This window comes from Populus trichocarpa, chromosome 15 (assembly GCF_000002775.5).
Source record: "Populus trichocarpa isolate Nisqually-1 chromosome 15, P.trichocarpa_v4.1, whole genome shotgun sequence".
Taxonomy (NCBI): Eukaryota; Viridiplantae; Streptophyta; class Magnoliopsida; order Malpighiales; family Salicaceae; genus Populus; species Populus trichocarpa.
In genome coordinates this window covers 15,126,309-15,151,830 of record NC_037299.2, presented here as the reverse complement: position 1 = coordinate 15,151,830, position 25,522 = coordinate 15,126,309, and the positions used below count along the sequence as shown (strand labels likewise).

The window sequence follows — 25,522 nt, the reverse complement described above, 5'->3', positions numbered from 1 at the left end:
TATGATTTAAATGTGATTTAAAGATATTGATGGATTTCTAACCGATGATCTGTCTATGATCTAAAATAAAAATTAACACTTATAAATAAATTTAGTATTTTAAATTTATTATGGGCTCGTTTTCCACAACTTGTTGCAATCATGTTGCTTCAAGCATCCTTTTGGAAATTGATTTGGAAGAGGAAGGGGTAGAAAGAATAAAAGCTTTCCTATGGACAATTGCCCATTCACGGATTATGACCAATGAAAATAGAGTTCATCATAACATTGCTTCTGATCCATTCTGCCATAATTATAGATTGGAAACTGAAACTATTCTTCATATTCTGAGGGATTGTCCTTTAGTCAAAACAGTTTGGAAATCATTGCTTAGTCCTAACAATGTTACTCCCTTCTTCAGTCCAGAGCTCTTGTCGTGGCTCATCAATAACTTATCATCCCAAATCAGTTCTGGGGAGGGGTGGCCATGGGCAACAATCTTTGGAGCTGCGGTATGGAACATTTGGAAATGGCGTAACCGGAGGATTTTTAATATTGATAATTGTCCAAGTTCTAATCCTACTGTTGCAATAAAATCCCATGTTGCTGACATTATGTTAACTGGTGGGTCTGGTGCAAATAATTTAATATCCACTAAGCAAGTCAGCATGGTTGGATGGAAATATCCCCCGGAGCTAGCATTGGTTGTAGTTGAATGTTGATGGTCGGAGCAAAGGCAATCCAGGATATGCTGGTTCAGAGGGCCTCATTCCAGATAGTTTGGGTACGTGGGTGAGGGGTTTTTCTATCAACATCAGATTCAGTACTTTTATTAGAGTTAAGCTATGGACAGTGATCACTTAATTGGAACGGGCTTGGTCTATGGGTGTTTGTAAATTAATTATAGAATCAGATTCTACTCTTACTGTTGATCTTATCACGAAGAATCAGGTGAGAGTTTATGCGAATTAACGTGGGGATTTCACTCTAGCTCTAGATATAAATTACTTTGGATTGCGACGGTGAGATTTACATGGATATGTTATGTGATTAAGAGGACAATGGGAGTATTTTAGTATTTTCAGGTTGTATTTTTTATTTTTTAATCGAAAAGCTGTTGGCGCATATTTTATATGCCTCGGTGAGTTGGTGGCGTCCGTGCCATTAAGGAGGCTCGTGAGATGTTTACTAGTGGCCAAATCTAGTCATCCGTCGTGTGACTAGATGTGCAGACGTGCCACCTTCCATATGGTGCGACACGTGTAGACATATCATAGTTGGATTGCCGCCAATGATTGATTGTTTGTGTTTTTTCTTTATTTTCTCTCTCCTGACAACTAAAGTGCACAATTGTCCTTTGTTGGTTTGTTATTTGTTTAGGTCAAGCAACCATAATAGACTCAAGCTACTTGGGTCTGGCTACCACACTAGAGTCAAGGTCCTTAGGTCTGGCAATAATGACAGACTCAGGAGCCGTGGGTCTGATAACCATGTTTGGTGCTAGACCCAGGCGCGGGCTGGAACCATGTTTTGTGCCAGACCCAGGTGCGGGTCTGACAACTATGTTTGTGCCAAACCTAAGCTTAATGAGGCTAGCAACCCTGTGTATGTGTACTATTGACCAAAACACATTCCACTGTAGACATGCACAATGAATTTTCCAAGCTCTAAAGATTTGGGATAGGGCTAATGTTGTCTTTTCACATAAAGTTAAATTATCATTTTGCCTTTTGTTGAAAAAATTGAAGCCCTGGTTGTAGGGGTATTTCAATATTTTTCATAGGTTCATTGGTATTAAAATTTTTAGCAGGGGTATGGTAGTTTTTTTATGATTATTTGTATAGTAAAAATATTATTCTATCCCCAAGGTTAACAAAATTAAGACATGTTGCCTAGGGGTTTTTTGACCTTCACAAACTGTTAAATAGTTAAAATACATCTTTAGCCTTGGAAAAGACAAAATAAGCTTTGCATATAGGGGTATTTTTTTTGTTTCACACTGTTTTTTGCGTAATATTCTATAATCATGGAGGACATTTTGGTATTTTGATATTGTTTTATTATTTTTAAATTCAAAAAACTACGCTAACCTACATTTACTTGGGTCTAGCAAACAAGCAGGGCCTAAATTACTTGGGTGCTAGACCCAAGTAATGTGGGTCTGGCATGTTTGCCAACGTAAATCTTGCATAGTTGCCAGAGCCAAGTAAATTAGGTCTTGCATGGCTATCAGATCCAAAACTCCTAGGTCTGGTATTGCTACAAGACCCAAGGCGCTTACCAGACCCAAGGCTCTTGGGTCTGGCATGTCTGCCAGATGCCAGACCCAATTCACTTGGATCTGGCATGACTGTTAAACCCAGCGCACTTAAAATATTCTCTATACACTTAATATTTTTTTATATTTAAAAAATAATAATATTGACCCCCTGCAAAGCGCGGGCCAATATACTAGTTAGTCAACAAATCTAGAGATTTATTAGCTAAGTATTTGGAGCCTTAATTCTACATGAGTTTAGAGAATCTAATTCTGCAATGGACTGGTTAGCTAATTATGGGTTATCTAAAAGCCCTATGGATTGGGATTACACGATGATTGATGACCCTTCTTCGAGTTTGTTTTTTATTTCATATTACGACTTGATTAGGTCTATTGTTGCTCGTTTAATTTTTATTGGGCTTTTAAACCCCGATTTCAACAAAAAAAAATATTTTTTCATATATAATTAATCTACATAAAGAAAAGGTGTTATTGATGTTGTTAATTATATCAATAATGTTATTAATTAAGACTTAAGGCCTCTAAAGGCTATAATTTCATGCATACATAGAGTATTAACTTGAAACTTCTTCATCGAGAGAGAGAGGAAGGGAGGTGCATATTCGAGTTACAATTGAGTTGCGTTAATCCATACAATATACATATACCATGTAGCATAGTAGAAAGTGAAAAAGGAGTAGAGTCGCCCAACTTGGTATTTGTTGGGTTTCCCAAACACATGCACGCAGTAGAAAAGGTAAATTTAAATTTTTTTCAAGAGTTCCAAGGATCTTGTTTGATAGATTTAGAGTTGTTTAAGGTTTATGTGAAGATTACTTGAAGATTAGATGTTCTTGTTTTTCTTTCAATATTTGTTTCAAGGCTGGGTTATCGAAAACCATAAGTCGTTTAAGTGTCCGGCTTCTAATAGTAATCCACACAATTCACCAGTCAGGAATCTCCTAAACCCTTTTATAAGAGAGAAATTATTACACCTCAGAGTGCTAGCTCTATTCTTTTATGTTTTAAGTATTTATGTGTTGTATTTTTCTCACTATTCTCTTAGGAAATAAGAAGCTAAGTATTTTATTCACAGGGAAACCTAAAAAAACCCTATAAATGACAAAATATCACTTTGTCCCTTAAATAATATCATATATAATTTAGAGATTTATTCAATCAAGTCCTCACTTAATTGTTTCTAGGCCTAGAATTGTAATCTCCTATATTAATTACATTCTAATCCTCAATTTCTAAAATTTATTTACAATCAAGTCATGCTTAATTAATCATCTCATTTTAATTTCTAACAAATAATTCTTATAAATATGACCCATTAGGTTCCCTAATAAGTTAGCCTAAATATAAATCATAATTCTAAATTAAATTAAATTAAATAATTTAATTTATTATCAATTAAATAATTGATTGATTTATATTTGTAGATCAAGTACAATGTCTAGCAATCTGTCATAATCCTCTAAATATTAGAAAATTCATAAGTGATTTGACTTAACCTTTCAATGACTAGTTTCTCAGTGTAATTATTATCCTTTCATTAATAATATTTTAATTTAGATATTATAATATGAAGTATGTCTGGTTTGTCAAATCATGTTAGTTCTCAATATTATAATCATTGGTTCTTTGAATAAGATTTTGAAACTATTTTCAAAATTCATTCCATATTAGCTAAGGATTTCACAATCAATATTATTTGAGAACAGATGCAATATTTTTACTAATTCACTTAGGATGATAAATCTTCTCTTGATTACTTAAATATTTTCATATAGTTTTGCTTGTTTGTTACCTTTGATCAGGACAACGTATAACCAGGATCAAAGCATAACACTTTATATATAAGATAACTTAATGATCTCAAATCTAAGGATCACTTCCACACCTATCATTACAACCCTCCAGCTCAATATTAAAAAAATAAAATTGACAAAGACAATTTTAAAAAAATCATAAGAGAAAAAAACTATATGGGGAGACACTTTAGCAATTCACAGTGTTTTGTGAGGAAAGCTACAATGTTTTCCCCACATGATTAAGCTTTATTACAAAGTTAAATTCTAATCAGCTCAATATTAAAAAAAATCGACAAAGATAATTTTGAAAAAAATTATTATAAAAAAGAAAACACAAAAGAAAATGAAAAAAAACCATATGAGGAAAAACTGTAGCAATCCATGGTGTTTTGTGAGGAAAGCTACAGTGTTTTTTCCCACATGATTTAGCTTTACTTGTATTTACTTGTAATTGTAATTCTCAACCAGCTCAATATTAAAAAAAATTAACAAAGACAATTTTAGAAAAAAAAAACCGTGGAAAAAACATTGTAGCAATCCATAGTAATTTACGAGGAAAGTTACAGTGTTTTCCCCATAAATTGCAACTATAATTCTTAACCAGCTCAATATTAAAAAATAAAATCGACAAAGATAATTTTGAAAAAAAATCATAAAAAAAACAAAAAAAATCATCTGGAGAAACATTGTAGCAATTCACAATGTTTTAAAGAAAAAAATTACCAAACTAAATTCTCAATCAGCTCGATATCAAAAAAAATAAAATCGACAAATACAATTTTGAAAAAAATCATTAAAAAATAAAATAGAAAAACCATGTGAAAAAACACTGTAGCAATCCACTATTTTAAAGAAAAAAATTACAAAGCTAAATTTTTAACCAGCTCAATATTAAAAAAGCAAAATTGACAAAGATAATTTTGGGAAAAAAATGAAAACAAAAGAAAAAAGAGGAAAATAATGTAGGAAAAAAAAGAAAAGTATTGTAGCAATCCACAGTAACATGTGAGGAAAGCTACAGTACTTTCCTCACATGTTTTAGCTTTATGTACAAGGTGGCATACATGCACGTTGTCGCGAGCTTATAAAACAAATGTATTTGATAGTGTTATAATTGTAAACCAGCGCTAGATAAGTAATAGAAACTAAATGTATGGTGGAGGCAATATTTCATGATGAAAAAAAAAATTGGGTTGGTGATAAAAAAAACTTAGAGACTGAACAAAATGATTTGTAACAATCCACAGCGTTTTGTGAGGAATGATACAGTTTTTTCCCCACATGATTTAGCTTTTCTGTTAATAAAAAGTAAAAAAAAAATACAAAGTTAAATTATCTACCAACTTAATATTAAAAAACAATCGACAAAGATAATTTTGGAAGTAAAAAAACCCATGAGAAAAAACGTTGTAGCAATTGACAATGTTTTGTGAGGAAAACTATAGTGCTTTCCCCAATAAAATCGACAAAGATAATTTTAGAAAAAATAATAAAAAAAACCATTTAGAGAAATAATATAGCAATCCACAGTGTTTTGTCAGGAAAACTACAACGCTTTTCCCATATGATTTAGCTTTATTGTAATTATAATTCTTAACCAACTCAATATTAAAAAATCGACAAAGATAATTTTGGAAAAAATCATAAAAAAAATCATGTGGAAAAACACTGCAACAATTCACAGTGTTTTAAAGAAACAAAATTATAAAACTAAATTCTCAATCAGTTCAATATTAAAAAAAAATTGAAAGAGATAATTTTGGAAAAAAAAACATAACAAAAAAAACACAAAAAAAAACATGGAAAAAAAAAACCTTGTTGGAAACACTATAGCAATTCACAGTGTTTTGTGATGAAAGCTATAGTGCTTCCTCACATGATTTAGTCTTATTTGTAATTATAATTCTTAACCAGCTCAATATTAAAAAAATAAAATTGACAAAGATAATTTTGAAAAAATCATAAGAAAAAAATCCATGTGGGAAAACACTGTAGCAATCCACAGTATTTTGTGAGGAAAGCTACAGTGTTTTCCTCACATGATTAAGCTTTATTACAAAGTTAAATTCTAACCAACTCAATATTAAAAAAATAAAATCAACAAAGATAATTTTAGAAAAAATTATTACAAAAAAGAAAACACAAAAGAAACTGGAAAAAAAACTATGTGAGGAAAAACTGTATAGTGTTTTGTGAGGAAAGTTATAGTGTTTTCCCCAAATGATTTAGCCTCAGTTGTATTTACTTGTAATTGTAATTCTCAACCATCTCAATATTAAAAAAATTAAATTGACAAAGATAATTTTAGAAAAAAAACAAAAAAATACATGTGGTGAAAACACTATAACGATCCACAGTAATTTGCGAGGAAAGCTATAGTGTTTTCCTTACATATTGTAACTGTAATTATTAACTAGCTCAATATTATAAAATAAAATCGACAAAGATAATTTTAGAATAAATCATAAAAAATAAAAATAAAAAAACCATGTGGAGAAACACTGTAGCAATCCACAATGTTTAAAAGAAAAAAATTATCAAACTAAATTCTCAATCAGCTCAATATTAAAAAAAAAATCGACAAATATAATTTTGAAAAAAAATCATAAAAAATAAAATAGAAAAACTATATGGGAAAATACCGTAGCAATCTATAATATTTTAAAGGATAAAAATTATAAAATTAAATTTTTAATCAGCTCAATATTAAAAAAATAAAATTGATAAAAAATAATTTTAAAAAAAATAAAAAAAAATCTCTAAACAATTTACAGTAACACACCAGAAAAGCAATAGTATTTTATGTTTTAACTTTATGTATAATAACAATCCATTAAATGAGTGGAAAGAAATGTTGGATACGACAAAAGCAAAAGTCGTCCATGGCCACCCATCTTTTCCACGACGTTCGGCCAGGATACTTTTTTTAAAATAAACAATTGTCCAGCTGGTTTGACTGGTCGTTCACTGCCTTGGCCAAAGACTGATACGGCCAGTAGTTCCCATTTCATTATCAGAAGAGTAAGTATCAATAAAACACGTAAGTACATGCGTCCCTCGAATTAAGGAATACGTCAGCATGCTCTGCTTGCTGCCCAGCCTATCATCACTTATCTCTGCCAGTGGATGTATCTTCCATAGCTGTGTGTCTCTTAGCTAAAATAATGCTGTTCGTCAAAAATCTAAGATTTTTAGTGTCTTCGACTTTTCTCGATGCGTTAAGATTAAAAAAAGAATAAAAGAAATATTAATTTAATAAATCACTTGGAGATATCACTCTCAAAAACTCACAGACAGCACAGTCTATTCTATCTAACAGTCCACTCTACTTTATATGCGTCCGTCCCTCCTCCTTCATGTTCTTAATTAGCACTACTATATATCAACAAACAAAACTATTAATTTTATTTATTTCTCCATTGACCTTTCCTTCTTAATTATACATGGAGACCACCCCACTACTGCTTAACAATGAATCATCATCATCCTTATCACTACCTGCAGTGCCAGAGGAAGACTACTTGCCTGCAGCTTTCCCGACGTTCCAAGACTTTATTAAGACCGTCTTTTGGAAAGAGACTGTCAAGTTATGGAGGATTGCTGGTCCTATTGCCCTCAGTCTAGTCTGCCAGAATGGTACCAACATCTTAACCTCTATCTTCGTTGGCCATCTCGGAAACTTGGAGCTCTCTGCCGTTTCAGTTTCCCTCTCTGTCATCATCACCTTCTGTTTCGGCTTCCTTCTTGGTATGGGGAGTGCACTCGAGACCCTCTGTGGTCAAGCTTTTGGTGCTGGTCAAGTTCATATGCTTGGTATTTACTTGCAAAGATCATGCATCATCTTACTCGTCACTTGTGTCATCCTCTTGCCCATTTTCATTTTCGCCGCTCCTCTCCTGAAAGTCCTTGGCCAAGAAGCTGCTCTTGCTGAACTTGCTGGGAAATTCACTCTCCTGGCCATACCTAACTTGTTCTCATGGGCTATCTATTTCCCTACCCAAAAGTTCCTTCAAGCCCAACGCAAGGTTGGTGTAATTACCTGGATTGCCGTTGTGGCTCTCGTTCTACACGCTTTGTGGCTGTGGCTCTTCATCTATGAGCTTGACTGGGGTATCACTGGTGCAGCAATCGCTTTTGACCTCACCGGATGGCTAATTTCTTTGGCTCAAGCTGTGTACGTGATGGGTTGGTGTAAGGAAGGATGGCGTGGATTTAGTTGGTCAGCGTTTGAGGATATTTGGTCCTTTGTTACCCTCTCCATTGCCTCAGCTGTGATGCTTTGCCTGGAGATTTGGTATATGATGAGCATTGTTGTCCTCACTGGACATCTTGACAACGCAGTCATTGCTGTTGGTTCCCTTACCATCTGGTCAGTCTCATCACCATCACTGCGATAGTGTTGACATGAATCCGTTTGAAATAAATTAGCTTGATTTTAACTTTGATAACCAATTGCTTCTTCTTCTTCTTCTTCTAATTATATTTGATGACCAGCTTGAATATCAATGGGTTGGAACTAATGGTGTTCCTTGGAATAAACGCTGCTATAAGGTAAGAACTAATTACTGAATTGACTGATTGATTAATTTCCTTGATATATCTGATTATGATGTGGATCATGTTTGAATTCAATGATTAAACATTCCAGCGTTCGTGTCTCGAATGAGCTTGGGTTAGGGCATCCAAGGGCTGCAAAATACTCGGTCTATGTCACTGTATTCCAGTCTCTTGTGATAGGACTGGTTTGCATGGCTGTTGTGCTGATAGCGAAGGACTATTTTGCCTACATCTTCACAAGCAGCAAAGTGATGCAAGTAGCTACCTCCAAGCTAGCCTTCATTCTAGCCATCACCATGGTTCTTAACAGCGTCCAGCCAGTGATATCAGGTGGGTTTACAAGGACGGACGTACCTACCAGCATATATGTTGCTCTCCCCTTTTAATCAATCATGCAATTTAATTATGCATCATCCTGATCAGTGGCTGAGGCAGGGGGAGGCTGGCAGGGGCCCGGGTCCCTGCATTTTTTCCAGCCTCTCCTTTTATAAAATATTTAAAATTTTAATTTTTTTAAAATATTTCTTTTAATTTGACCCCCCTTACTTTTTTTTCTTCTTGCTCCGCCTCTGATCCTGATCATCATCATGACACATGCATGCAGGTGTTGCTATCGGTGGTGGGTGGCAAGCACTAGTGGCCTATATCAACATTGGTTGTTATTATGTTTTTGGGCTCCCCCTTGGTTACCTGCTAGGATACAAAGCAAATTTGGGAGTCGAGGTACGTCTTCTATATGTACATGCTGCCCATTCTTTTTTTTAAGAAAAATTATGTTTGGGTCACGCAAATCTATTTTAAAGAAAACAAATTCGCAACTCGGGTGGGTTATAGAATTAATTAGATTAAATAAATTGATTTTATTTTAATTAGATAATAATAGTAAATTTATAAAATTTAGAAACAAATCACGGCAATGTGAAAAAAACAAAAAAAACCTTTCTTCGAAAGAAAAAAAAATGTGCTAAATTCTTAGTTAATTCAATAAAGAATAATGAAATTGAGTAAAAAATATAAATAAATAATAAATAAACAGCTCAAATCAATCTGAGTACGTAGAATAACAAACTCATAACCTGGATAATAAGAAGCTAGCCAACCAGGGTTATTTTACCAAACCTACAACCTAAGATCATCATAACTTGATAAAAAAAAATCACAAAGTCCATTTCAAAAAAATATCATTTCATAAAATTAGAAAAGAAAATAAGTAAAAAATAACAATGTTGAAACCCGTTAACTTTTCAAACTTGTGACTCGGGTCATTAGACTAGAATCATCATATTTGGAAAAATAATAAAGCTCATTCTCAAACCAATTAAATGTTGAAGGATTAAATTAAAAAAATAAAATTCAATTATACAAAAAGATCCAAAATTAAAAAAAAATAGTAATTAAAAGAATGAGGATAAAATTAAAATAAAAAATAAATTTGAGGACAACTATATATAATTTTTTAATTGAATTGTGAAATTGAAAAGAAAATCAATTTAATTATAGAATCGACAAAAAAAATAATCAAAAGAATAAGGGTCAAATTGAAAAAAAAAATATAACAATTTGGGATTAAATTGTGAAATTGAAAACAAATAAAAATTTAACAAAAAGACTTAGAGCAAAAATTAGAAATCAAAAGAATAATATCAAAGTTGAAATATCAATAACTAAGAAGATGACTTTGAAATTTTGAATGGCTAGCATGAATTTTGAGATCATGAGAGAGAATATAGGGGGGAGCTTTGCTGGTGACAAACCGTTCCATCGTCAACACCTCGCCAAGAAAAAGACGTCACGAAGATTCCAACATCACGATGTGGATGGGAATTTTGTGTCGTACTGTAGACGTCTCTTACACACTGGCGTGTGCATTGCATGTGTTAGCTAGTTTTTCATTAAATAATATTTTATATTTATTAAAAGATTTAGTTGTTCTCGTACAATTTGATAATAACAAAAAAAAAAAACATAACAAAGAGATGAAAAAAAATCCATAGCTGCCAATTTTAAAAATTTTGCTAATGGAGTCCTTACATTATGCTTAAAAAATTGAAAAGGCAATTCTAGTCCTAATGAATCTAGTAATGACCAATGGGTTTTACTGAGAGACAAAAATACTCGCAGCACCCAAGCCAATGATTTTTGTGGGGAGAATAAAATGATAATTACAATATTTAAATGAATAGGAAATGTGTATGGTAAAATGGTACAGTGAAATATATTCAGTCGTGATATTTTTGTTATATATATATATATATGGGGTTCCACCAATTCCATCTTCCAAACATTTTTAACTGATCAGTATAATATTAATTAAGCTAAATATTCAATTACTGTTAAGATCATCAATTATATATAATTTTCCATGCTATCATCCAGGGAGTATGGGGTGGCATGCTAGGTGGAACCGCTCTGCAGACCTTGCTTCTGTTGATTATACTTTACAGAACCAACTGGAAAAAGGAGGCAAGTTTTTTTTTTTCCATAAATAAATAGCAAGCTAGGCGGTGAAAGATAGTCTAATGAATTAATTTAAATACAATGCAGGTTGCACAAACAGCAGAACGCATGAAGAGGTGGGGTGGTGGCGGCCAGGATATCGATACTGATCAGAAGAAGGAGGAGATTAATTACCCCTAAGAAGAAAAAACAACAACGAAGGTTGCTCCCTCTCGTTTGATGGCCTCATGGAGTCTTCCTGCGGTGGCACAATTAGGATTGACGACGTGGGAAATCAATCGAAGTATTGGACGGACGATAGACAAGAGAGCCTTAATCATTCTATTTTCGTCTGAATAATTTCATCTTTAATTGGTGGAAATTAAACATTTGTTGTCTTAATCAATTTAAATTATACATCACTGAAAGGGAAGAATTACTCGATTAGCGTTTTCAATGTTAATGTCTAGCTAGTTCCACTATGCACGAGCCAGCAGTGCTGCTGTATGCAATGCTCTGTGCTAGGGGACGGAATTTCTACTTCAATCGTTGGCTTTTCTAATTGTTATTTTCCTCCTTGAATAATTCAATGAAAATGAAAGCAGTCAACTTGTGACAAGGTAGTAGAGACAACATGTCATGAATTAATTAATATAGAGCGACGTAGTTAGTAGCCTTTTAAACATGTATATAGTTAGTTACAAGGTTGCGGTGTGCCCATATGGCTACAGCTACAGGAGTTTAAAAGACTCTCTGGGTTGTTGACGGGACAGGATGGCCGAATGGTTAAGGTGCCAGCGTTTCGATTACAATATGCATTTGCTTTCATGATCTTTTGGATGTAAAGAGGGTGTATTGTAATAACATTTTTCCAAAAACACTAATTCGATGTCCTTCCATGCCATCGGATCACGGTGGCGACAGGGATGGCATGAAATATTAACCTTTTTCATTGCTGTGATTGGGAGGGGTGTCGGATGTTTACTTTTTTGACAAGGGAATAGTTGAAGTGGAAAGGGAATGAGAGATTTTCTGCTCTGAAGCAACAAGCTAGGCATAACCTGGGATTGCGAACCATTCTGACCAGTTTAAGGATGGATGTGTGTGATATTAGGTTTATTTTTTATTTTATTTTAAATTGATATTTTCAAATTATTTTAATATACTAATGTTAAAAATCATTTAACAAAGATTAGAATGAGGGGTTAAGTTTAATATAACCTTTCCCTTTTTAAAGATAAATTATTCTTCTGATCATGTATGATTTTTGTTTTTATTTTTAAAAAATAAAAAAATATTATTTTATTATATTTAAAAATAAAAACAAAAATCATTCATGATCAGAAGAATAATTTATCTTTGAAAAGGGAAAGGTTATATTAAACTTAACCCCTCATTCTAATCTTTCAATAAGACACCAAATGAACGACTCTATTTGTAGATTTAAGGAGGAAAACGGAGTACAATTTATATCTCAAAAGTGTGGCCACACGACGGCGCTAAGGCTCGGATAAAGAGAGATGCCAAAACTCATTCCATTACTTTACCATCCAATTCAAGATCAAATCTAAACAAACATAAATAAAGCGAAGTGCATAAAAAAAGAGTCCAGAAATTCACAATGCTTTATGACCTCTAATTCCCGAAAAGCAATGTGAAACACGATACAACCCAGCTCCCTAAGCAGCAATTTTCTGTTTCTTTGGCATACGGTAGCCCCCTACCACACAAGCATGGTCTCGCTCAAATGGCTCAAGGGTGACCTGCTCACTAGGTTTCAACTGCTCCTGCACCATCTTTTTCACTTCACTTTCGAACACAGCCTCTGCAGGAACAGTGGAGTCGATGCAATTTGCCTGGCCACAAAATAATTACATCAATACAAGAACGGGAAGGAGCCATTGCTTTGAGTGAAGCTGGTAGTAGTCAAATAGAAGGCTAACCTTTATTGAAATGACAAAATGACCACCAGTTTTCAGAAAATAGGAAGCATTGAGTGCTAAAATCCTTGCCTGCAGAAGTAATTTGCATTAACTTGCATACCTCGGTTAAAAAGAATCAAAATAATGAACATATTTATTTTACAGTGGACCATGCGGCATCGCCCACTGCTTCTAATATTTTCTATCATTCTCATCAAGGAAGGAGCTGAAAACGCATGAAAAAGGATTTGACACATTTTACAACCGCGGACAGATAATCATAAAATTGACACAAGGAATGGATATTTAATTGAAAGCTGAAAATCAATTGATTATTCATTCAACCCGATTGACCAAGACAAATGGTAAAAATTTGATAGTTGCAAACATGCTTGCAAAACGTCTTTAATGAATCCCAAATGCATAGATCATAAAAGTTTTTCAACAATGCTAGCTGTAAAAAGTATGCATAAAAAGTTGCATTTAAATCAAAATCGCTTCGAGTCACACCGCCCAAACAAACAAAGCCTAATCAATTACTCCTCAGTCTTTCATACAGGAGTGTCAAAAGGATGGATAAAAATTCTAAAAATTCCACCAAGGATTGCAAACTAAAACGTGGCAAACAATTTTCTGCAGGAACAATTGTCAATATAAACGTGAACATAATAACATGTCCTGCATCACAGATGTTATTCCACGTATATTATGAAACTGGTAATTATTCAAAGCAGGCCCACCATTATGCGAAAAACTAGTACAGAATATTTTAAGAAAATGAGTTAAAAAAAAGAAAAAAAAATAAAGAGCCTTGGAGAAAAGGAGAGAATTAATTAGAAATACTGAAAAGAGAATAAATTGATTGATACCAAGCATCGGAAGCTCGGTTTTACATCACCCATATTGTCTTGCAGGGGAATCCGAGTACCTCATCATATGCCAGATATCTTAAAAATGATACACACAAAATACGCTAAATATTTTTGGTGTCAATAATATGGGAGAAAGTAGCTTGATGTTGCAGAATATGCATCAGAAACTCGATTTTACATCACCCAATATGTCTTGAAGGGGAATCCGAGTTAATTCATCATATGCATGAACTTATATGCTTCATTTCAACCAACAAAGAAGTATCATAAGAAATAAACTAAAATGTATAAATAAATTAAAAAGCAAAAAGAATAAAAAATTTCAATTTCTTTCAAAAACATGAAGCCTGTTAACTGGGTGAAAAAACAAGAGCAACTAAAGTTAATCATCCAAAAATAGGTCAAATATATTATTTTCAGGAGTTGGTGTTAGTACTTGAAAGAAAAACAAAAGACAAAAACCATGTTCTTTCAAAAACAAATTAAATCAGTAGTAAATCATTCGAAAGGAACAATAAAAAAATTTCCAGCCTTTTGATAGGAAGGAGCAACAAATTATACAAGGGTACACTCAGAACAGAAATAGGAAGGAGCAAACCTGATCAGGCTGAGCAACATCAGAAAAGATCACGTCCACCATTCCAACTAGCATACGGTACTTGGCAGGATGTCTGGCATCTTCAATTATGGGAATAACATTGGTCCGTTTCTTTGCCATGTTAACCAAGTCTCTCCCACTTCTGTGAGAAAATTCTACCGCATATACCACTCCAGTCTACAAATAAAAAAACACTTTTTAAGCAACATCCTTATCAGCATACGAAGCAGGAAACTATAATTTACAGATGAATGATACTTACAGGGCCAACAATATCAGACACGTGAGAAACAGTAGTACCAGAAGCAGCTCCTAGGTAAAGAACTTTAGCGCCAGGTTTCTTGGTACAACCAACAAGAAAACAATCAACAAGCAGGTTGCATAAAACAAAATCTACCAACTCATAGAGCAATATTAATAGATAAGCTCATGAATAAAACTTACAATCCAAACATCATCAACACCACCAAGAATGGCAGCAGCCAATTTTGATCGGAAGGGGTTCCAAACCCTGTACTCGACTTTAGTTCCATCTTCATTCTGAAAAGAGATGTATGATTTAGTAAAAAAATAATATAAATAACAGCATCAAATGCACCAACAATAAAAGAGAAACTTGATGCAACAAAAAACAACATTGTTCAGGTTTCAAAAAAAACATTTAATTTCATGAATGGAGACAACAATGGAATAAATTGAAGAAAAGTAATAAACACCTGAACAGAGACTTTCTTCTCATTGTATACAGTCTCACCAGGAACCATATTCTTAGTAACAAGAGCATCTTCTTTACCCTTTGCAATGAACACTCCTTCATGTCTATGGGGCTCAACCACAACCTTGCTCCCACCTCTCATTCCTCCACCACCGCGGCCTCTTCCACCACCGCGGCCTCTTCCACCACCCCTCATTGCACTGCCCCTTCCACCACTTCCTCCTCTTCCACCTGAAAAACCTCTGCCTCTACCTCTTCCTCCTCCATCACCTCTACCTCCCCTAAACCCACCACCACTACCACCTCGACCTGCTCATAGTTTTTTTTAAAAAAATCAGTCATGCTCTAAACATTAATACCTGTAATATAAAACGAAAAAAAACAACCCAGATCAAGGGGGAAAAAAGCAAAACAAGAGCTGCTTGGAAGTAAATAATTTTTTTATAGTTATGTCAGTGGAGTTAGTGCTAAAAGTTTAATATAAAGTTTAATACTCTAGGGATGTAATGAAATACAAGAGCTGCTTCAACTATATAAAAGAAATCAGATTTCGTGAAACAAGCCACACAACCTATAAGCCCTGAAACAAGAAAACGTGAAAACTTTCTCTACCTCTAGGGGGTGCCATCTTTGCTTCTGGCTGCTGCGATTAGTTGAAAGTTAGGAGAAAAGAAAGGCTCTGCTGCAAACAGAGAGGAGGGAGGCGATGACTGAGTTTCGAAAACTCGACTGAAGAGCTCCTTTTATAATGTCTGATATTAGGGTTTAGGGTTTTTCCTTGGTGACATGGCTTTGTTTGCTCTTACTTTGGATTTGTCAAAGCCCACTAGTAACAGGCCATGATGATAAGCCCAACCACAACTACTGTCGACCACCGTGATTGCTTTCGATCGACCCTTTACTTTAGTCAATTTGTAAATTGGTCCCCGACATTTTGGGAATTTTCAAAACAAATTGTAATACTCTTCATTTTCCCACTTCTTGGTTGTCCACTAGTTGAGTTTCAATTAACATAAAATATATAGGGTGCGGGTTTAGAGATAGTTTAGATTGTTATAGTAAAATTATCATTTTATCTTTGGATGAAAAAAATATAAGCCTTGATTGTAGGGGTAATTTGATCTTTTCTAATGGTTCATTGGTTATTAAGAGATTGTATGTTAGTTTTTTTCAAAAAATTTGCACATTTAAATGACATATTTATCCCCAAATTTGATAAAATCTAGAATCGTTGACCAAGAGTTATTTTGTCTTTTCAATAACTTTTAAAAAATATAATTACCTATATACCCCTAAGGTCAAAAGGTTATTGTAGTTGACCAAAAGCTTTTTTGTTTTTTTGCTTCTTAGAATACAATAAAAATACATTTTAACCCTTGAAAAAGACCACAAAAAAATAACGCAGAGCATTTTTATCTTTACACAAGGGTTTTTTTTTTGTAATATACAAGCTCATGAAGAGCATTCTGGTATTTTTTAAGTTTGAAAAATAATTTTATATTCAAAAAAGTTGTTGGTGCGTGTTTGTTATGTGCTAGCGAGTGAGCGGTGTTATAGCCTTTTAAGTGGCATGTGAGATCCCATCTGACGGCCAAACCCACATTTTCATCGTGTTTTTGGAAGTGTCATCTTATCCTTTTTCCTTTCGACGTGGCGTGTATTTTCTCTGGAAAAGAAAAAAAAGAAAAGAAGAAAGAAATGACCACCACCAACAAACGCGTGTCCTTTTTTCTTTTGGTTTTTTAATTTCAGTCTTTATATTTTTTATTGCATCAATAACTCTTTTACAAAAGATTTATTACATTTTTAATTTAGTCCTTCAGCAAATATGAGAGTACAACAAATAGTAAAAAATGTCATCTAACCCAATGTCTTGAGTGATATCGAGTAGGGTGTTCTTGGAAGTGAATTTTTGTAGCCTTAATTGTTCAACTCTACGAACAAAAACTTTACGAAGAAGGAATATAAATTTAACCTAGGAAAGAAGTTATCGCATTGAGCAAGTAATATTCATCAATCAGGTTGATTGAGATTCGAGTCCATGCCCAAGATTACACAGGCATGGACAGAGCAATTAGCTTAAGACTTCACCGTCCCAAGTCCATACTAAAAAAGGCTTCGGCCTCCGGGAAACAGGAAAGCAACCCTAACCATGACCACCCAGGATGAACAATGCGCACACACTCTACCCATGTACACCGACCAAATCTTATCTCACGTGACTTCAAGAAATGTCTTTATTTCCTTTGAAGCATGTCCTTAACTCCTTATACAGGCGTCAGACTTGCCTTCAAATGCACGTACTACAAGGTTGAAATGAATTGCCATTGCTAGCTGATTATGTATTTCTTTTTTATTATTATTATTATTTAGGAGCAGAAATAAGAGTTTTTATTGGTAACCATTACTTTTCAAAAGTATTTTTTTATTTGAAGATAAATTAAAATAATTTTTTATTTTTTAAAAAATGCCTAACACCCTAAGCAAGAGCTGCACCTGGGCTCTCTCTCTCTCTCTCTCTCTCTCTCTCTCTCTCTCTCTCTCTCTCTCTCTCTCTATATATATATATATATATATATATATATATATATATATATATAAAGTGTTCGGTTTTCCATGATCTAATCCCTCCCGACACCCATGAGAAATTTGGAGGCTCAAAATCTGTAATCAAGGCTCCGCTGGTATGTGCTTTCATTCATTCTAGCCATTTCATTCCTTTGTTTTTTTTTTTCCTTTATTATTCGATGACATGTATTAACGGACATAAACTTTTCTTTCTCCTTCTTTTTTTATTTTTTTTTTATTTCTTTGGAAGGTAAGAGATTCGCAATCTTGAAATTAGCATTTGACAAACTGAAATGAAGAAAAGAATTGGCGCACGCATCAAAGAAATTCTTTCATGCTCTGGTATGTATGCCCTCTTTCCCTTGTAATTCAATACACACAGCCCTCCCCCTACATGTAAATTGTAAAATGCCATATTACCCGCCATCTATAGGATGGTCTAAGATGGAAAAACTCTAACTTGGGAACTGGGGGTGACATGTCGTTTGAAATTCCTAGATGGAAACGGCGTGTCGTTTGAAAGCCCTCACCACTTCACTGCCTTCTTATTTCCTAATAAGAAGGAATGCTCATGGAGGAGAGCTTACATTTATCCATATTTACATGTAAATCCAACCTAGAACGGCTCGGGCTAATTTGTATACACTACAAGGATCATGTTTCTTGAACCGTAGGATTAATCCAAGTTCCTGCCTGGGTAACTGATTGCCTGGATCAATCCATGTTCAATTAAAACAGATTTTCACAAGAAAGAGGTGATGATCTTTGTTTCCGTGGTTGATTTTGTGAGTGCAGATACAAGGTTGGGTGCCACCAGTACCCCCAACCTTCCGATGGAGATTGACGTCCGTGAAGAATATGCCAATGCCTTCAGGACAGAATCATACAATCTCTTCTGGGCACGTCTTCAAGCACTATCCAATAGAGATCCCACCACGTGTACTGTTCTAGCAGCTGAGTCCACCACCAGCGCAGCTCGGCTACCATCCTATCGACTCTTCGTCGAAAACCTCTTGGATCCGGATCAGTCCACGGTTATTCGGACCCTTTCCTTGATCCACACCCGACCCTCAACCCACTCTCTCCTATCCAAATACTTCACTCAAACAGCGAATGCTTCTCTCCTTTGTGGCTTGCTATTGAAAGACATAGACCATATACGGGTCAAATACCGATCTCTTAAAGCCACCCTTGATCAAATACCCAAAACCCAGTTTCCTAACCCAGAGATTTTAACAAGAGTTACGGAATTCGTCAACGCTCGGAACCCATTTGACCGGTCTGGCTCAACACCAAGCCGGGTCCAAGTCATGCAAGCCGATTGCTTCAAATTGCTCAAGCAGCTAGAGTCAAAGCGTGACAAGGCTAAAGCGAAGCTAAATCTAAAAAACAAACTAAAACATAGCTCAGCTATATTTCTTGTGGCCTTGACAGCTTCACTAACAATAATCATAGCGACCCACGCTCTAGCATTGCTAGTTGCCACTCCAGGTCTCATAACAGCAACATCATTGGGGCCAGGTTCTTCGACAAGGAGGCTAGCCAGGGTTGCAGCACAGCTGGATGCAGCTGCAAAAGGGACTTACATACTGAGTAGGGACTTGGAGACCATTAGCAGGCTTGTGAATCGAGTAAAGGATGAGATGGAGCACTTGCATTCAACGGTAAAGTACTTGGTTGAGAGAGGAGATGACGAGGGCAATTGGTTGCATGGCATTAATGGTGAACTGGTGGTGAGGCAATTCAGCAAGATTAATGAATGTTGCAGCTTCAGCAACCAAGTTGATGATCTTGAGGAGCATTTGTATCTGTGTTTTTTGACCATCAATAGAGCTAGAAACCTTGTACTGAAAGAGATTGTGGATCCAGGTCAATAATCCACCTCGATCGGCTCCCAACATTCTATCAAAATACTATACTATGTCTTAATTTTTCACCACTAATTTTCTCCCCAACTCTATATTATATTCCATCCTAGCTAGCTATATACATGATTCATGGTTTTTTTAAAAAAAAAATTGAAAGAGATTCAAATAAAACTTGTATCAAGTGATATTTTTATTTACATTCAGTTATGATTCAATGTTATCATAGAACATGAGTCATTGATTTGGGATCATAACACTAGTGTATATAGCCATAAAACTCAAAATTACATCAACTTTTATAGTGACTCATTTAGTTCAAAAATTTAATTTATAGGTGATAAGCATAATATTGAACCCAAGAATTAAGATTAAAAAGTTACATCTTAAGACCATATAAATAGTCTTGATCTCAAGGGTAGATCATCTTAATTCTTTTCTAAATTTGTTGGTAAACTGTGAATAATGTTTATCATGTCAATTACAAAATGAATCACCGACGGAATGTTCAGTCGGTATTTTCCAGAGAGCTCCAAAACTGTTCACTTTCCAATTGCATTGTTAATTGTTGTTCTTTACGGACAAAATCACCGATAGATTGAAAAGTCGTCGGTGTTATTTGACGGTTTTCTGAAAAAAAATTCAATTAATTTAAAATTTTCATTTAAATATTACCGACGGATTGAAAAATCGTCGGTGATTGTTGGCGGTTTCTGAAAACTTTTTATGAAATTGAAAATTTAAATTAAATAGTACAGACAGAATTACCAACGGAATAATTAAAAAATATTAATATTTAATTATCCGTCGGTAATTCTGTCGCTAACGCGCCCCAATAAAAAGCCTGAATCCCTTTATTTCACAAGAGACAGACTCATTTCTTCTTCTTCTTCTTCTTCACTATATGTAAAAAACATCAATATCTATTTCTTTCTCTTCTCTTCTATCCTCATCTCCTTCTCTTCTCCTCCATGCTCGAGCATGTCTTCTTTTTATTTCTTCTTTTATCCTCTTAGTTTTTTTTTAATTAATATGCTTTACGAAATTTTTTATCTCCCCTTAGCTTCACTTACAACTACATTAAGGTAAGATTTTTTTTTTCTTCTTTTTTCATGATTATTTTCACTATATTTGTTTTTTATTTTATTTTTTATTTTTTTTGTTCTTAATAATTATATAAATGTTGTTGTGAGATTTTTTTTTCATATGAGATCAATTTTTAGTTGATTTATTTATAGGATTTTTAAATTTTTAGCAATTGCAACTTCATTTTTTTCATGACTTTTTTTAGTTGAATTTATTTTTTCGTTTTATTTATTTGTTGCAAATTTGTTTGAGTTGATTTTCTTATTCTTTTTTCCAAGCATTTTGAGTATATATTATAGAGTGTTGATTTAATTATTTTATAATTTTATAAAATGGATTTTTTAAAAAATGTTTTTAAATAATTACCGACGGAATTACTGATGATGTTTTTAATGTTTTTTTTACGCGTCTGATCCGTCAGTAAATTTATTGGTAATAATATTTTTTTATTACCAACGGATTTACCAACGGACAAAAAATTACAGATGAAAGATTCACCGACGGAGCATTTTCGTCGGTGATTTTGTTGATAAATTAATTACCGATGGAATATGTGTCTTACGTCGACGAAAAAACTTCTATCGGTAAAACTGTTAAATATTGTAACGTTCTTCTATAAAAGAACAAGAAACTTCGTCTTCTTCTTTGTTCTCAAACCATAATATTCTTTGCAGCTAAATTGGTTGAGGCATTGAATGGTCTCCGACTCTTGCAAAAGAATTGTTTTGAGGTGTTCCTTTTACGCTTTCGAGCGTGTTTGGGGGTGTGGTTTCTGTTGCTTTTTAAAGTGTTTTTCATTCAGAAAAGCATGTTAATAATATTTGTTTTATTTTTTAAAAATTATTTTTGAGATCAGCACATCAAAATGATTTGAAAACATCAAAAACATATTAATTTAAAGAAAAAAAAATTCAAAATTTTTGAAAAGTGCTTTTGAACCGCACTAACCAATGACAGCCTTGAAAAGACCATAAACTCCGAATAAAGGAAAGTGAATTCTATATAATTTCAAAAGAGAACAAAAACTCCCTTCTTAGAGGAATACTGTTTGGGTATACATAGCCTCGAATAATTAATCTCGTCACCGACAACACTGTTGGTTTTCGGCATCCACCAAATTAATGATTGCCAACAATCAACTGTTTGGACTGTAATTTACTTTTAATTCTGATAATGATCGATTGACAATCACCTACCATAACACGCCCCCACAAATTCATTGTCCTTACTTAACTACCTTTTCGTCCGATAAAATCTCGTTTCATGACATTTATAAGGAGTGTTTTTTATGTGGATTTTCACGTGGTTAGTTGAGATATAATTAATTGCTGAAAATATGATATTAGTATTTCATTGAAAACGAAATTTCTTATTGATGTGCTATTATTATTATTATTATTGTGTTTAGATTATCATTGTACGACTGAGTAAATTTATTGTTTTATCTTTAAAATTTGAAGTACTTAATTTGTATATAGTATATTTAATTTTTAATATTATCATATAGGCATTCCTTCCTTTTGTTTTGGTACATAGAAGGTAGGGGTGAACAAAAAAAATTGAAAAACCGATTAAATCGAGAAAATAAAAAAAATTAATTGAAAAAACCGAACCATGAAAAAAAAACCGATTAAACCGATTAGAATATTTAAAAAAATTGTCGGTTCGGTTCCGGTTTCATAAGGATGAAACCGATCAACTCTAACCGAACCGAACCAGTTCATATTAAAAAAAGTATTATAAATAGAAAGATGAAACTTTTTAACCTAGTAAGTTACTAACCCTAGCAGTTGCTCATCTCATTCCTCACAGCAACACAACCTTTCACAATTCACAAATAACACTCACGAGTCCATAGTCACAAACAATTCTTCGTTCTTCAATTAGTATTGTGAATCTTCATCAGCCATCACCATATCTAAGCAACATCAACCACCCCCACCCAAGCTCCCACAAGTGACATGCCAAACCCAATCTTTCAATTTACATCTTTTGATTTCAATTGTAAAGACAAAGTATTACCAAGATCTCAACGGTGTTGACAAGCAACACCACACGGTATTGTCATTGCTATGCCTAGCTATCAATTCTTTTATTTCTTTACTATTTTCATACATCTAAAGCAGAGTCTTCAAAGGTCATCTCTGCTGTAAAAACTTGAGATTAATAACCCTTATGGCAGTATGACGAGCAGAGAGGGGGGCAAGCGTTAACTGTACTTAACCCATCAACACTCCAAATTAATTGAAACCTGTGTTTGGATCACTATAACTTGTTATATTTCGAAAAGATTTTGCTAATTTATTCTAACAATATAACATAACCTTATTTTCATTTTCTTAACCCCAGCCTCCATATCTATGTTGTCCTCTCTCTTTGTTTGGTTCTAATGTCTTACCATAGACACCATCAAACCTCTATTTTCAGCTATTAAAACAACTATCCACACCATTCGGATCATCCTAAGAGCACCCAAAAAATAATATAGGTTTTTTCGGATATTGACATTAAAAAACCAAACTGAACCGAAACCGGTCGGTTCGAACCGGTTTCGGTTTAAATTTTTTTGAATTATAAAAATTTGGTTTGGTTGTTTTAATAGGTAAAAACCAAACCAAACAGGAAATGATCACCCCTAATAGAAGAGATCCAAACTTAATGCCATTTGTGATGAGATGGATTCAATTATAAAGTGTTGAAACTCATTCCCTACCAAATACATGCAAATTAATTATTCAAAGTATCTGCAAATTAATTATTCAAAGTATCTGTGTTATTTTTAGTAAAAATAAGGGTGTACTAGTCAATTTAATATATATATATATATAAAAAAAGATAAATGCTTTGGTACATCAATTTCTTAATACTAGTATATTGATCCGCGCTCCACGATGGATCAATAAAAATATTTTTTTAAATGTCAAAAAAAATATAAAAAGTACAAAGAATATTTTAAGTGTCTTGGGTCTGACAGTCAAGCCACACTCAATAACATTGGGTCTAGTAGCAATTTCAGACCCCATAGCATTGAGTCTAGCTGCCGAGTCAGACCCAATTGTGGCTTTAGGTCTGGTAGTCAAGCTAGAACCTAATACCATTAGGTTATTGGGTCTGGGGCCCAAGCCAGACCCAAAAGCCTTGAAGTATTTTTAATTTTTTTTTCTATAAAAATATATTAAAACTACATTTGAAGTATTCTAAATAATTTTTTTTTGTAAAGTTTTTATTAAAAAATATTTAAATTTCTATTGAAGTATCTGAAACAGAAGTGCTAATTATTTTTTTTATAATGTTTTATAAAAAAAACATTTGAACTACATTTGAAGTATCCTAAGTAATTCTTTTTATAAATATTTTCTATTTTTTATTAAAAAAAATCATTTAAAATACCCTTGAAGCATCATAAACAGAAATGTTAATTAATTTTTTTATTTTTTCTATAAAAAGACATTAAAACTACCCATGAAGTATCATAAACAAAAATGCTAATTAGTTTTTTTATAATGTTTTTTTTTCAATAATAAAACATTAAAACTACCCTTGAAGTATCCTATATAATTTGTTTTTATAAATTTTTTTATTTTTTATAAAAAAAATACATTTAAACAACCCTTGAAGTGTCATAAAAAAATGCTTTGTTTTAGAGGCCTAATATGCCAATTTTAGGTTTGACAATGGCTGGTTTTGTATCTAGGTATTTTTTGGATTCTAAGGTAGTGTTCTTCATGTTCTTGAGAAGAACATTGCCCTGGCCCCATGATTTGGATTAGTTTAGGTTCAATTCTTTGCACAAAATCCTTCATGAGACTTTATTAGTTAATAATCTAAGGTTTATTTGAATCAATAACATGTTTTTAGTAAGTTTTAATCTTAGGGTTTTGGTTTTGAACTGAAACTTATTTTTTACAAAATCATGGTTTTTTTAGTGATAATCGAAGTGCATAGATGGTATATTATTGATCATTGCATGATTTTCAACATGTTTGTGTCCTTGGTTCGTCTATATCTGGTCTGATTTGAAATTTACATTATTGGGTTCATGTTAAATGTTCTTCGGTGTTCTTCATGTTCTTTGTTTTTCTGGGTTTTGATCCGTTTTGATAAAAAGTTTTTGTGTGGTTTTTTTAACTTGATTTCATTTTGGATTCTAGTTTAGGTTTTAGTTTGTTTTTCAGGTCAAACTGGTTGACTTTGGTTTTGTTTATGGTCAAATCAAAAGTTTTGGATCAATTCGGTCAGGTCAGAGGTTAAGACCATGTTTGGTTGACAATGTTTTTGCTAAAGGTTTTGGCTCAATGGTTCATTTGGCAAACAACCCGTAAGCCTAGTTTAACAGTTTTGGTTTAGGGTGAAAATAGGTTTTTTTGCCAAACATGACCTTAGAAAAAAAAAATGAATTTTGCTTGTTGTGTGCGATTCAATCCTTACAAAAAAAAATTGCATTTTTTTCATAAAAAAATAGAGAAAAAAATGTTTTTTTGCATTGTTTTAGATTATTATTATTTTTGCATTTTTTTTGGAATTTACAATAAATTTGTAAAATATTTGTTCTTAGCCATATACGGATCACCGGTTAAGAATTTATCAATATCTTTAAATTATATCCAGACCATACAATGCAACTTTAATCCAATGCAAGTTAGCTTTCAGCAACACTAAGTACTAGTGGAATATGTTTTAGTCCAATGATATAAATAAAACAATGGATGATACAACAAATAATTATGGTTTTATACAAAGTAAACATCTCTATAAATATCTCCATAAATATTCTAGATATTAGAGATATTTATATTAAATATCTTAAATATTTCTTAAGATATTTATCTTAAAAAAATCTATATAAA

The 25,522-nt window shown here is 33.3% G+C and overlaps 3 protein-coding genes and 2 non-coding genes across 5 annotated transcripts; 2 read left to right on the top strand and 3 right to left on the bottom strand.

Moving 5' to 3' along the window:
* Window positions 1-7,394: 7,394 nt before the first annotated feature.
* Window positions 7,395-11,668, top strand: LOC7454526 (protein DETOXIFICATION 35). Its single transcript, XM_002322455.4, has 6 exons — window positions 7,395-8,425; window positions 8,551-8,607; window positions 8,705-8,943; window positions 9,218-9,336; window positions 10,990-11,076; window positions 11,158-11,668. The coding sequence occupies exons 1-6, from the start codon at window positions 7,500-7,502 to the stop codon at window positions 11,248-11,250; spliced, it is 1,521 nt and encodes a 506-aa protein (XP_002322491.3). The 5' UTR covers window positions 7,395-7,499; the 3' UTR covers window positions 11,251-11,668.
* A 902-nt stretch (window positions 11,669-12,570) lies between these two features.
* On the bottom strand, window positions 12,571-15,932 carry LOC7474066 (rRNA 2'-O-methyltransferase fibrillarin 1). Its single transcript, XM_002321894.4, has 7 exons — window positions 15,769-15,932; window positions 15,158-15,465; window positions 14,886-14,981; window positions 14,704-14,781; window positions 14,442-14,618; window positions 12,993-13,061; window positions 12,571-12,905 (listed from the first exon to the last, which is right to left on the bottom strand). The coding sequence occupies exons 1-7, from the start codon at window positions 15,782-15,784 to the stop codon at window positions 12,729-12,731; spliced, it is 921 nt and encodes a 306-aa protein (XP_002321930.2). The 5' UTR covers window positions 15,785-15,932; the 3' UTR covers window positions 12,571-12,728.
* On the bottom strand, window positions 13,843-13,913 carry LOC112324397 (small nucleolar RNA snoR60). Its single transcript, XR_002978254.1, has one exon. It is a non-coding gene; the product is annotated as a small nucleolar RNA snoR60 (small nucleolar RNA).
* Window positions 14,000-14,071, bottom strand: LOC112324396 (small nucleolar RNA snoR60). Its single transcript, XR_002978253.1, has one exon. It is a non-coding gene; the product is annotated as a small nucleolar RNA snoR60 (small nucleolar RNA).
* Window positions 15,933-17,760: 1,828 nt separating the features above from the next.
* On the top strand, window positions 17,761-19,667 carry LOC7474065 (UPF0496 protein At3g49070). Its single transcript, XM_024586447.2, has 3 exons — window positions 17,761-17,840; window positions 17,975-18,066; window positions 18,520-19,667. Exons 2-3 carry the CDS (start codon window positions 18,018-18,020, stop codon window positions 19,599-19,601), a joined length of 1,131 nt encoding a protein of 376 aa, XP_024442215.1. The 5' UTR covers window positions 17,761-17,840; window positions 17,975-18,017; the 3' UTR covers window positions 19,602-19,667.
* The last annotated feature ends 5,855 nt before the right edge of the window (window positions 19,668-25,522 follow it).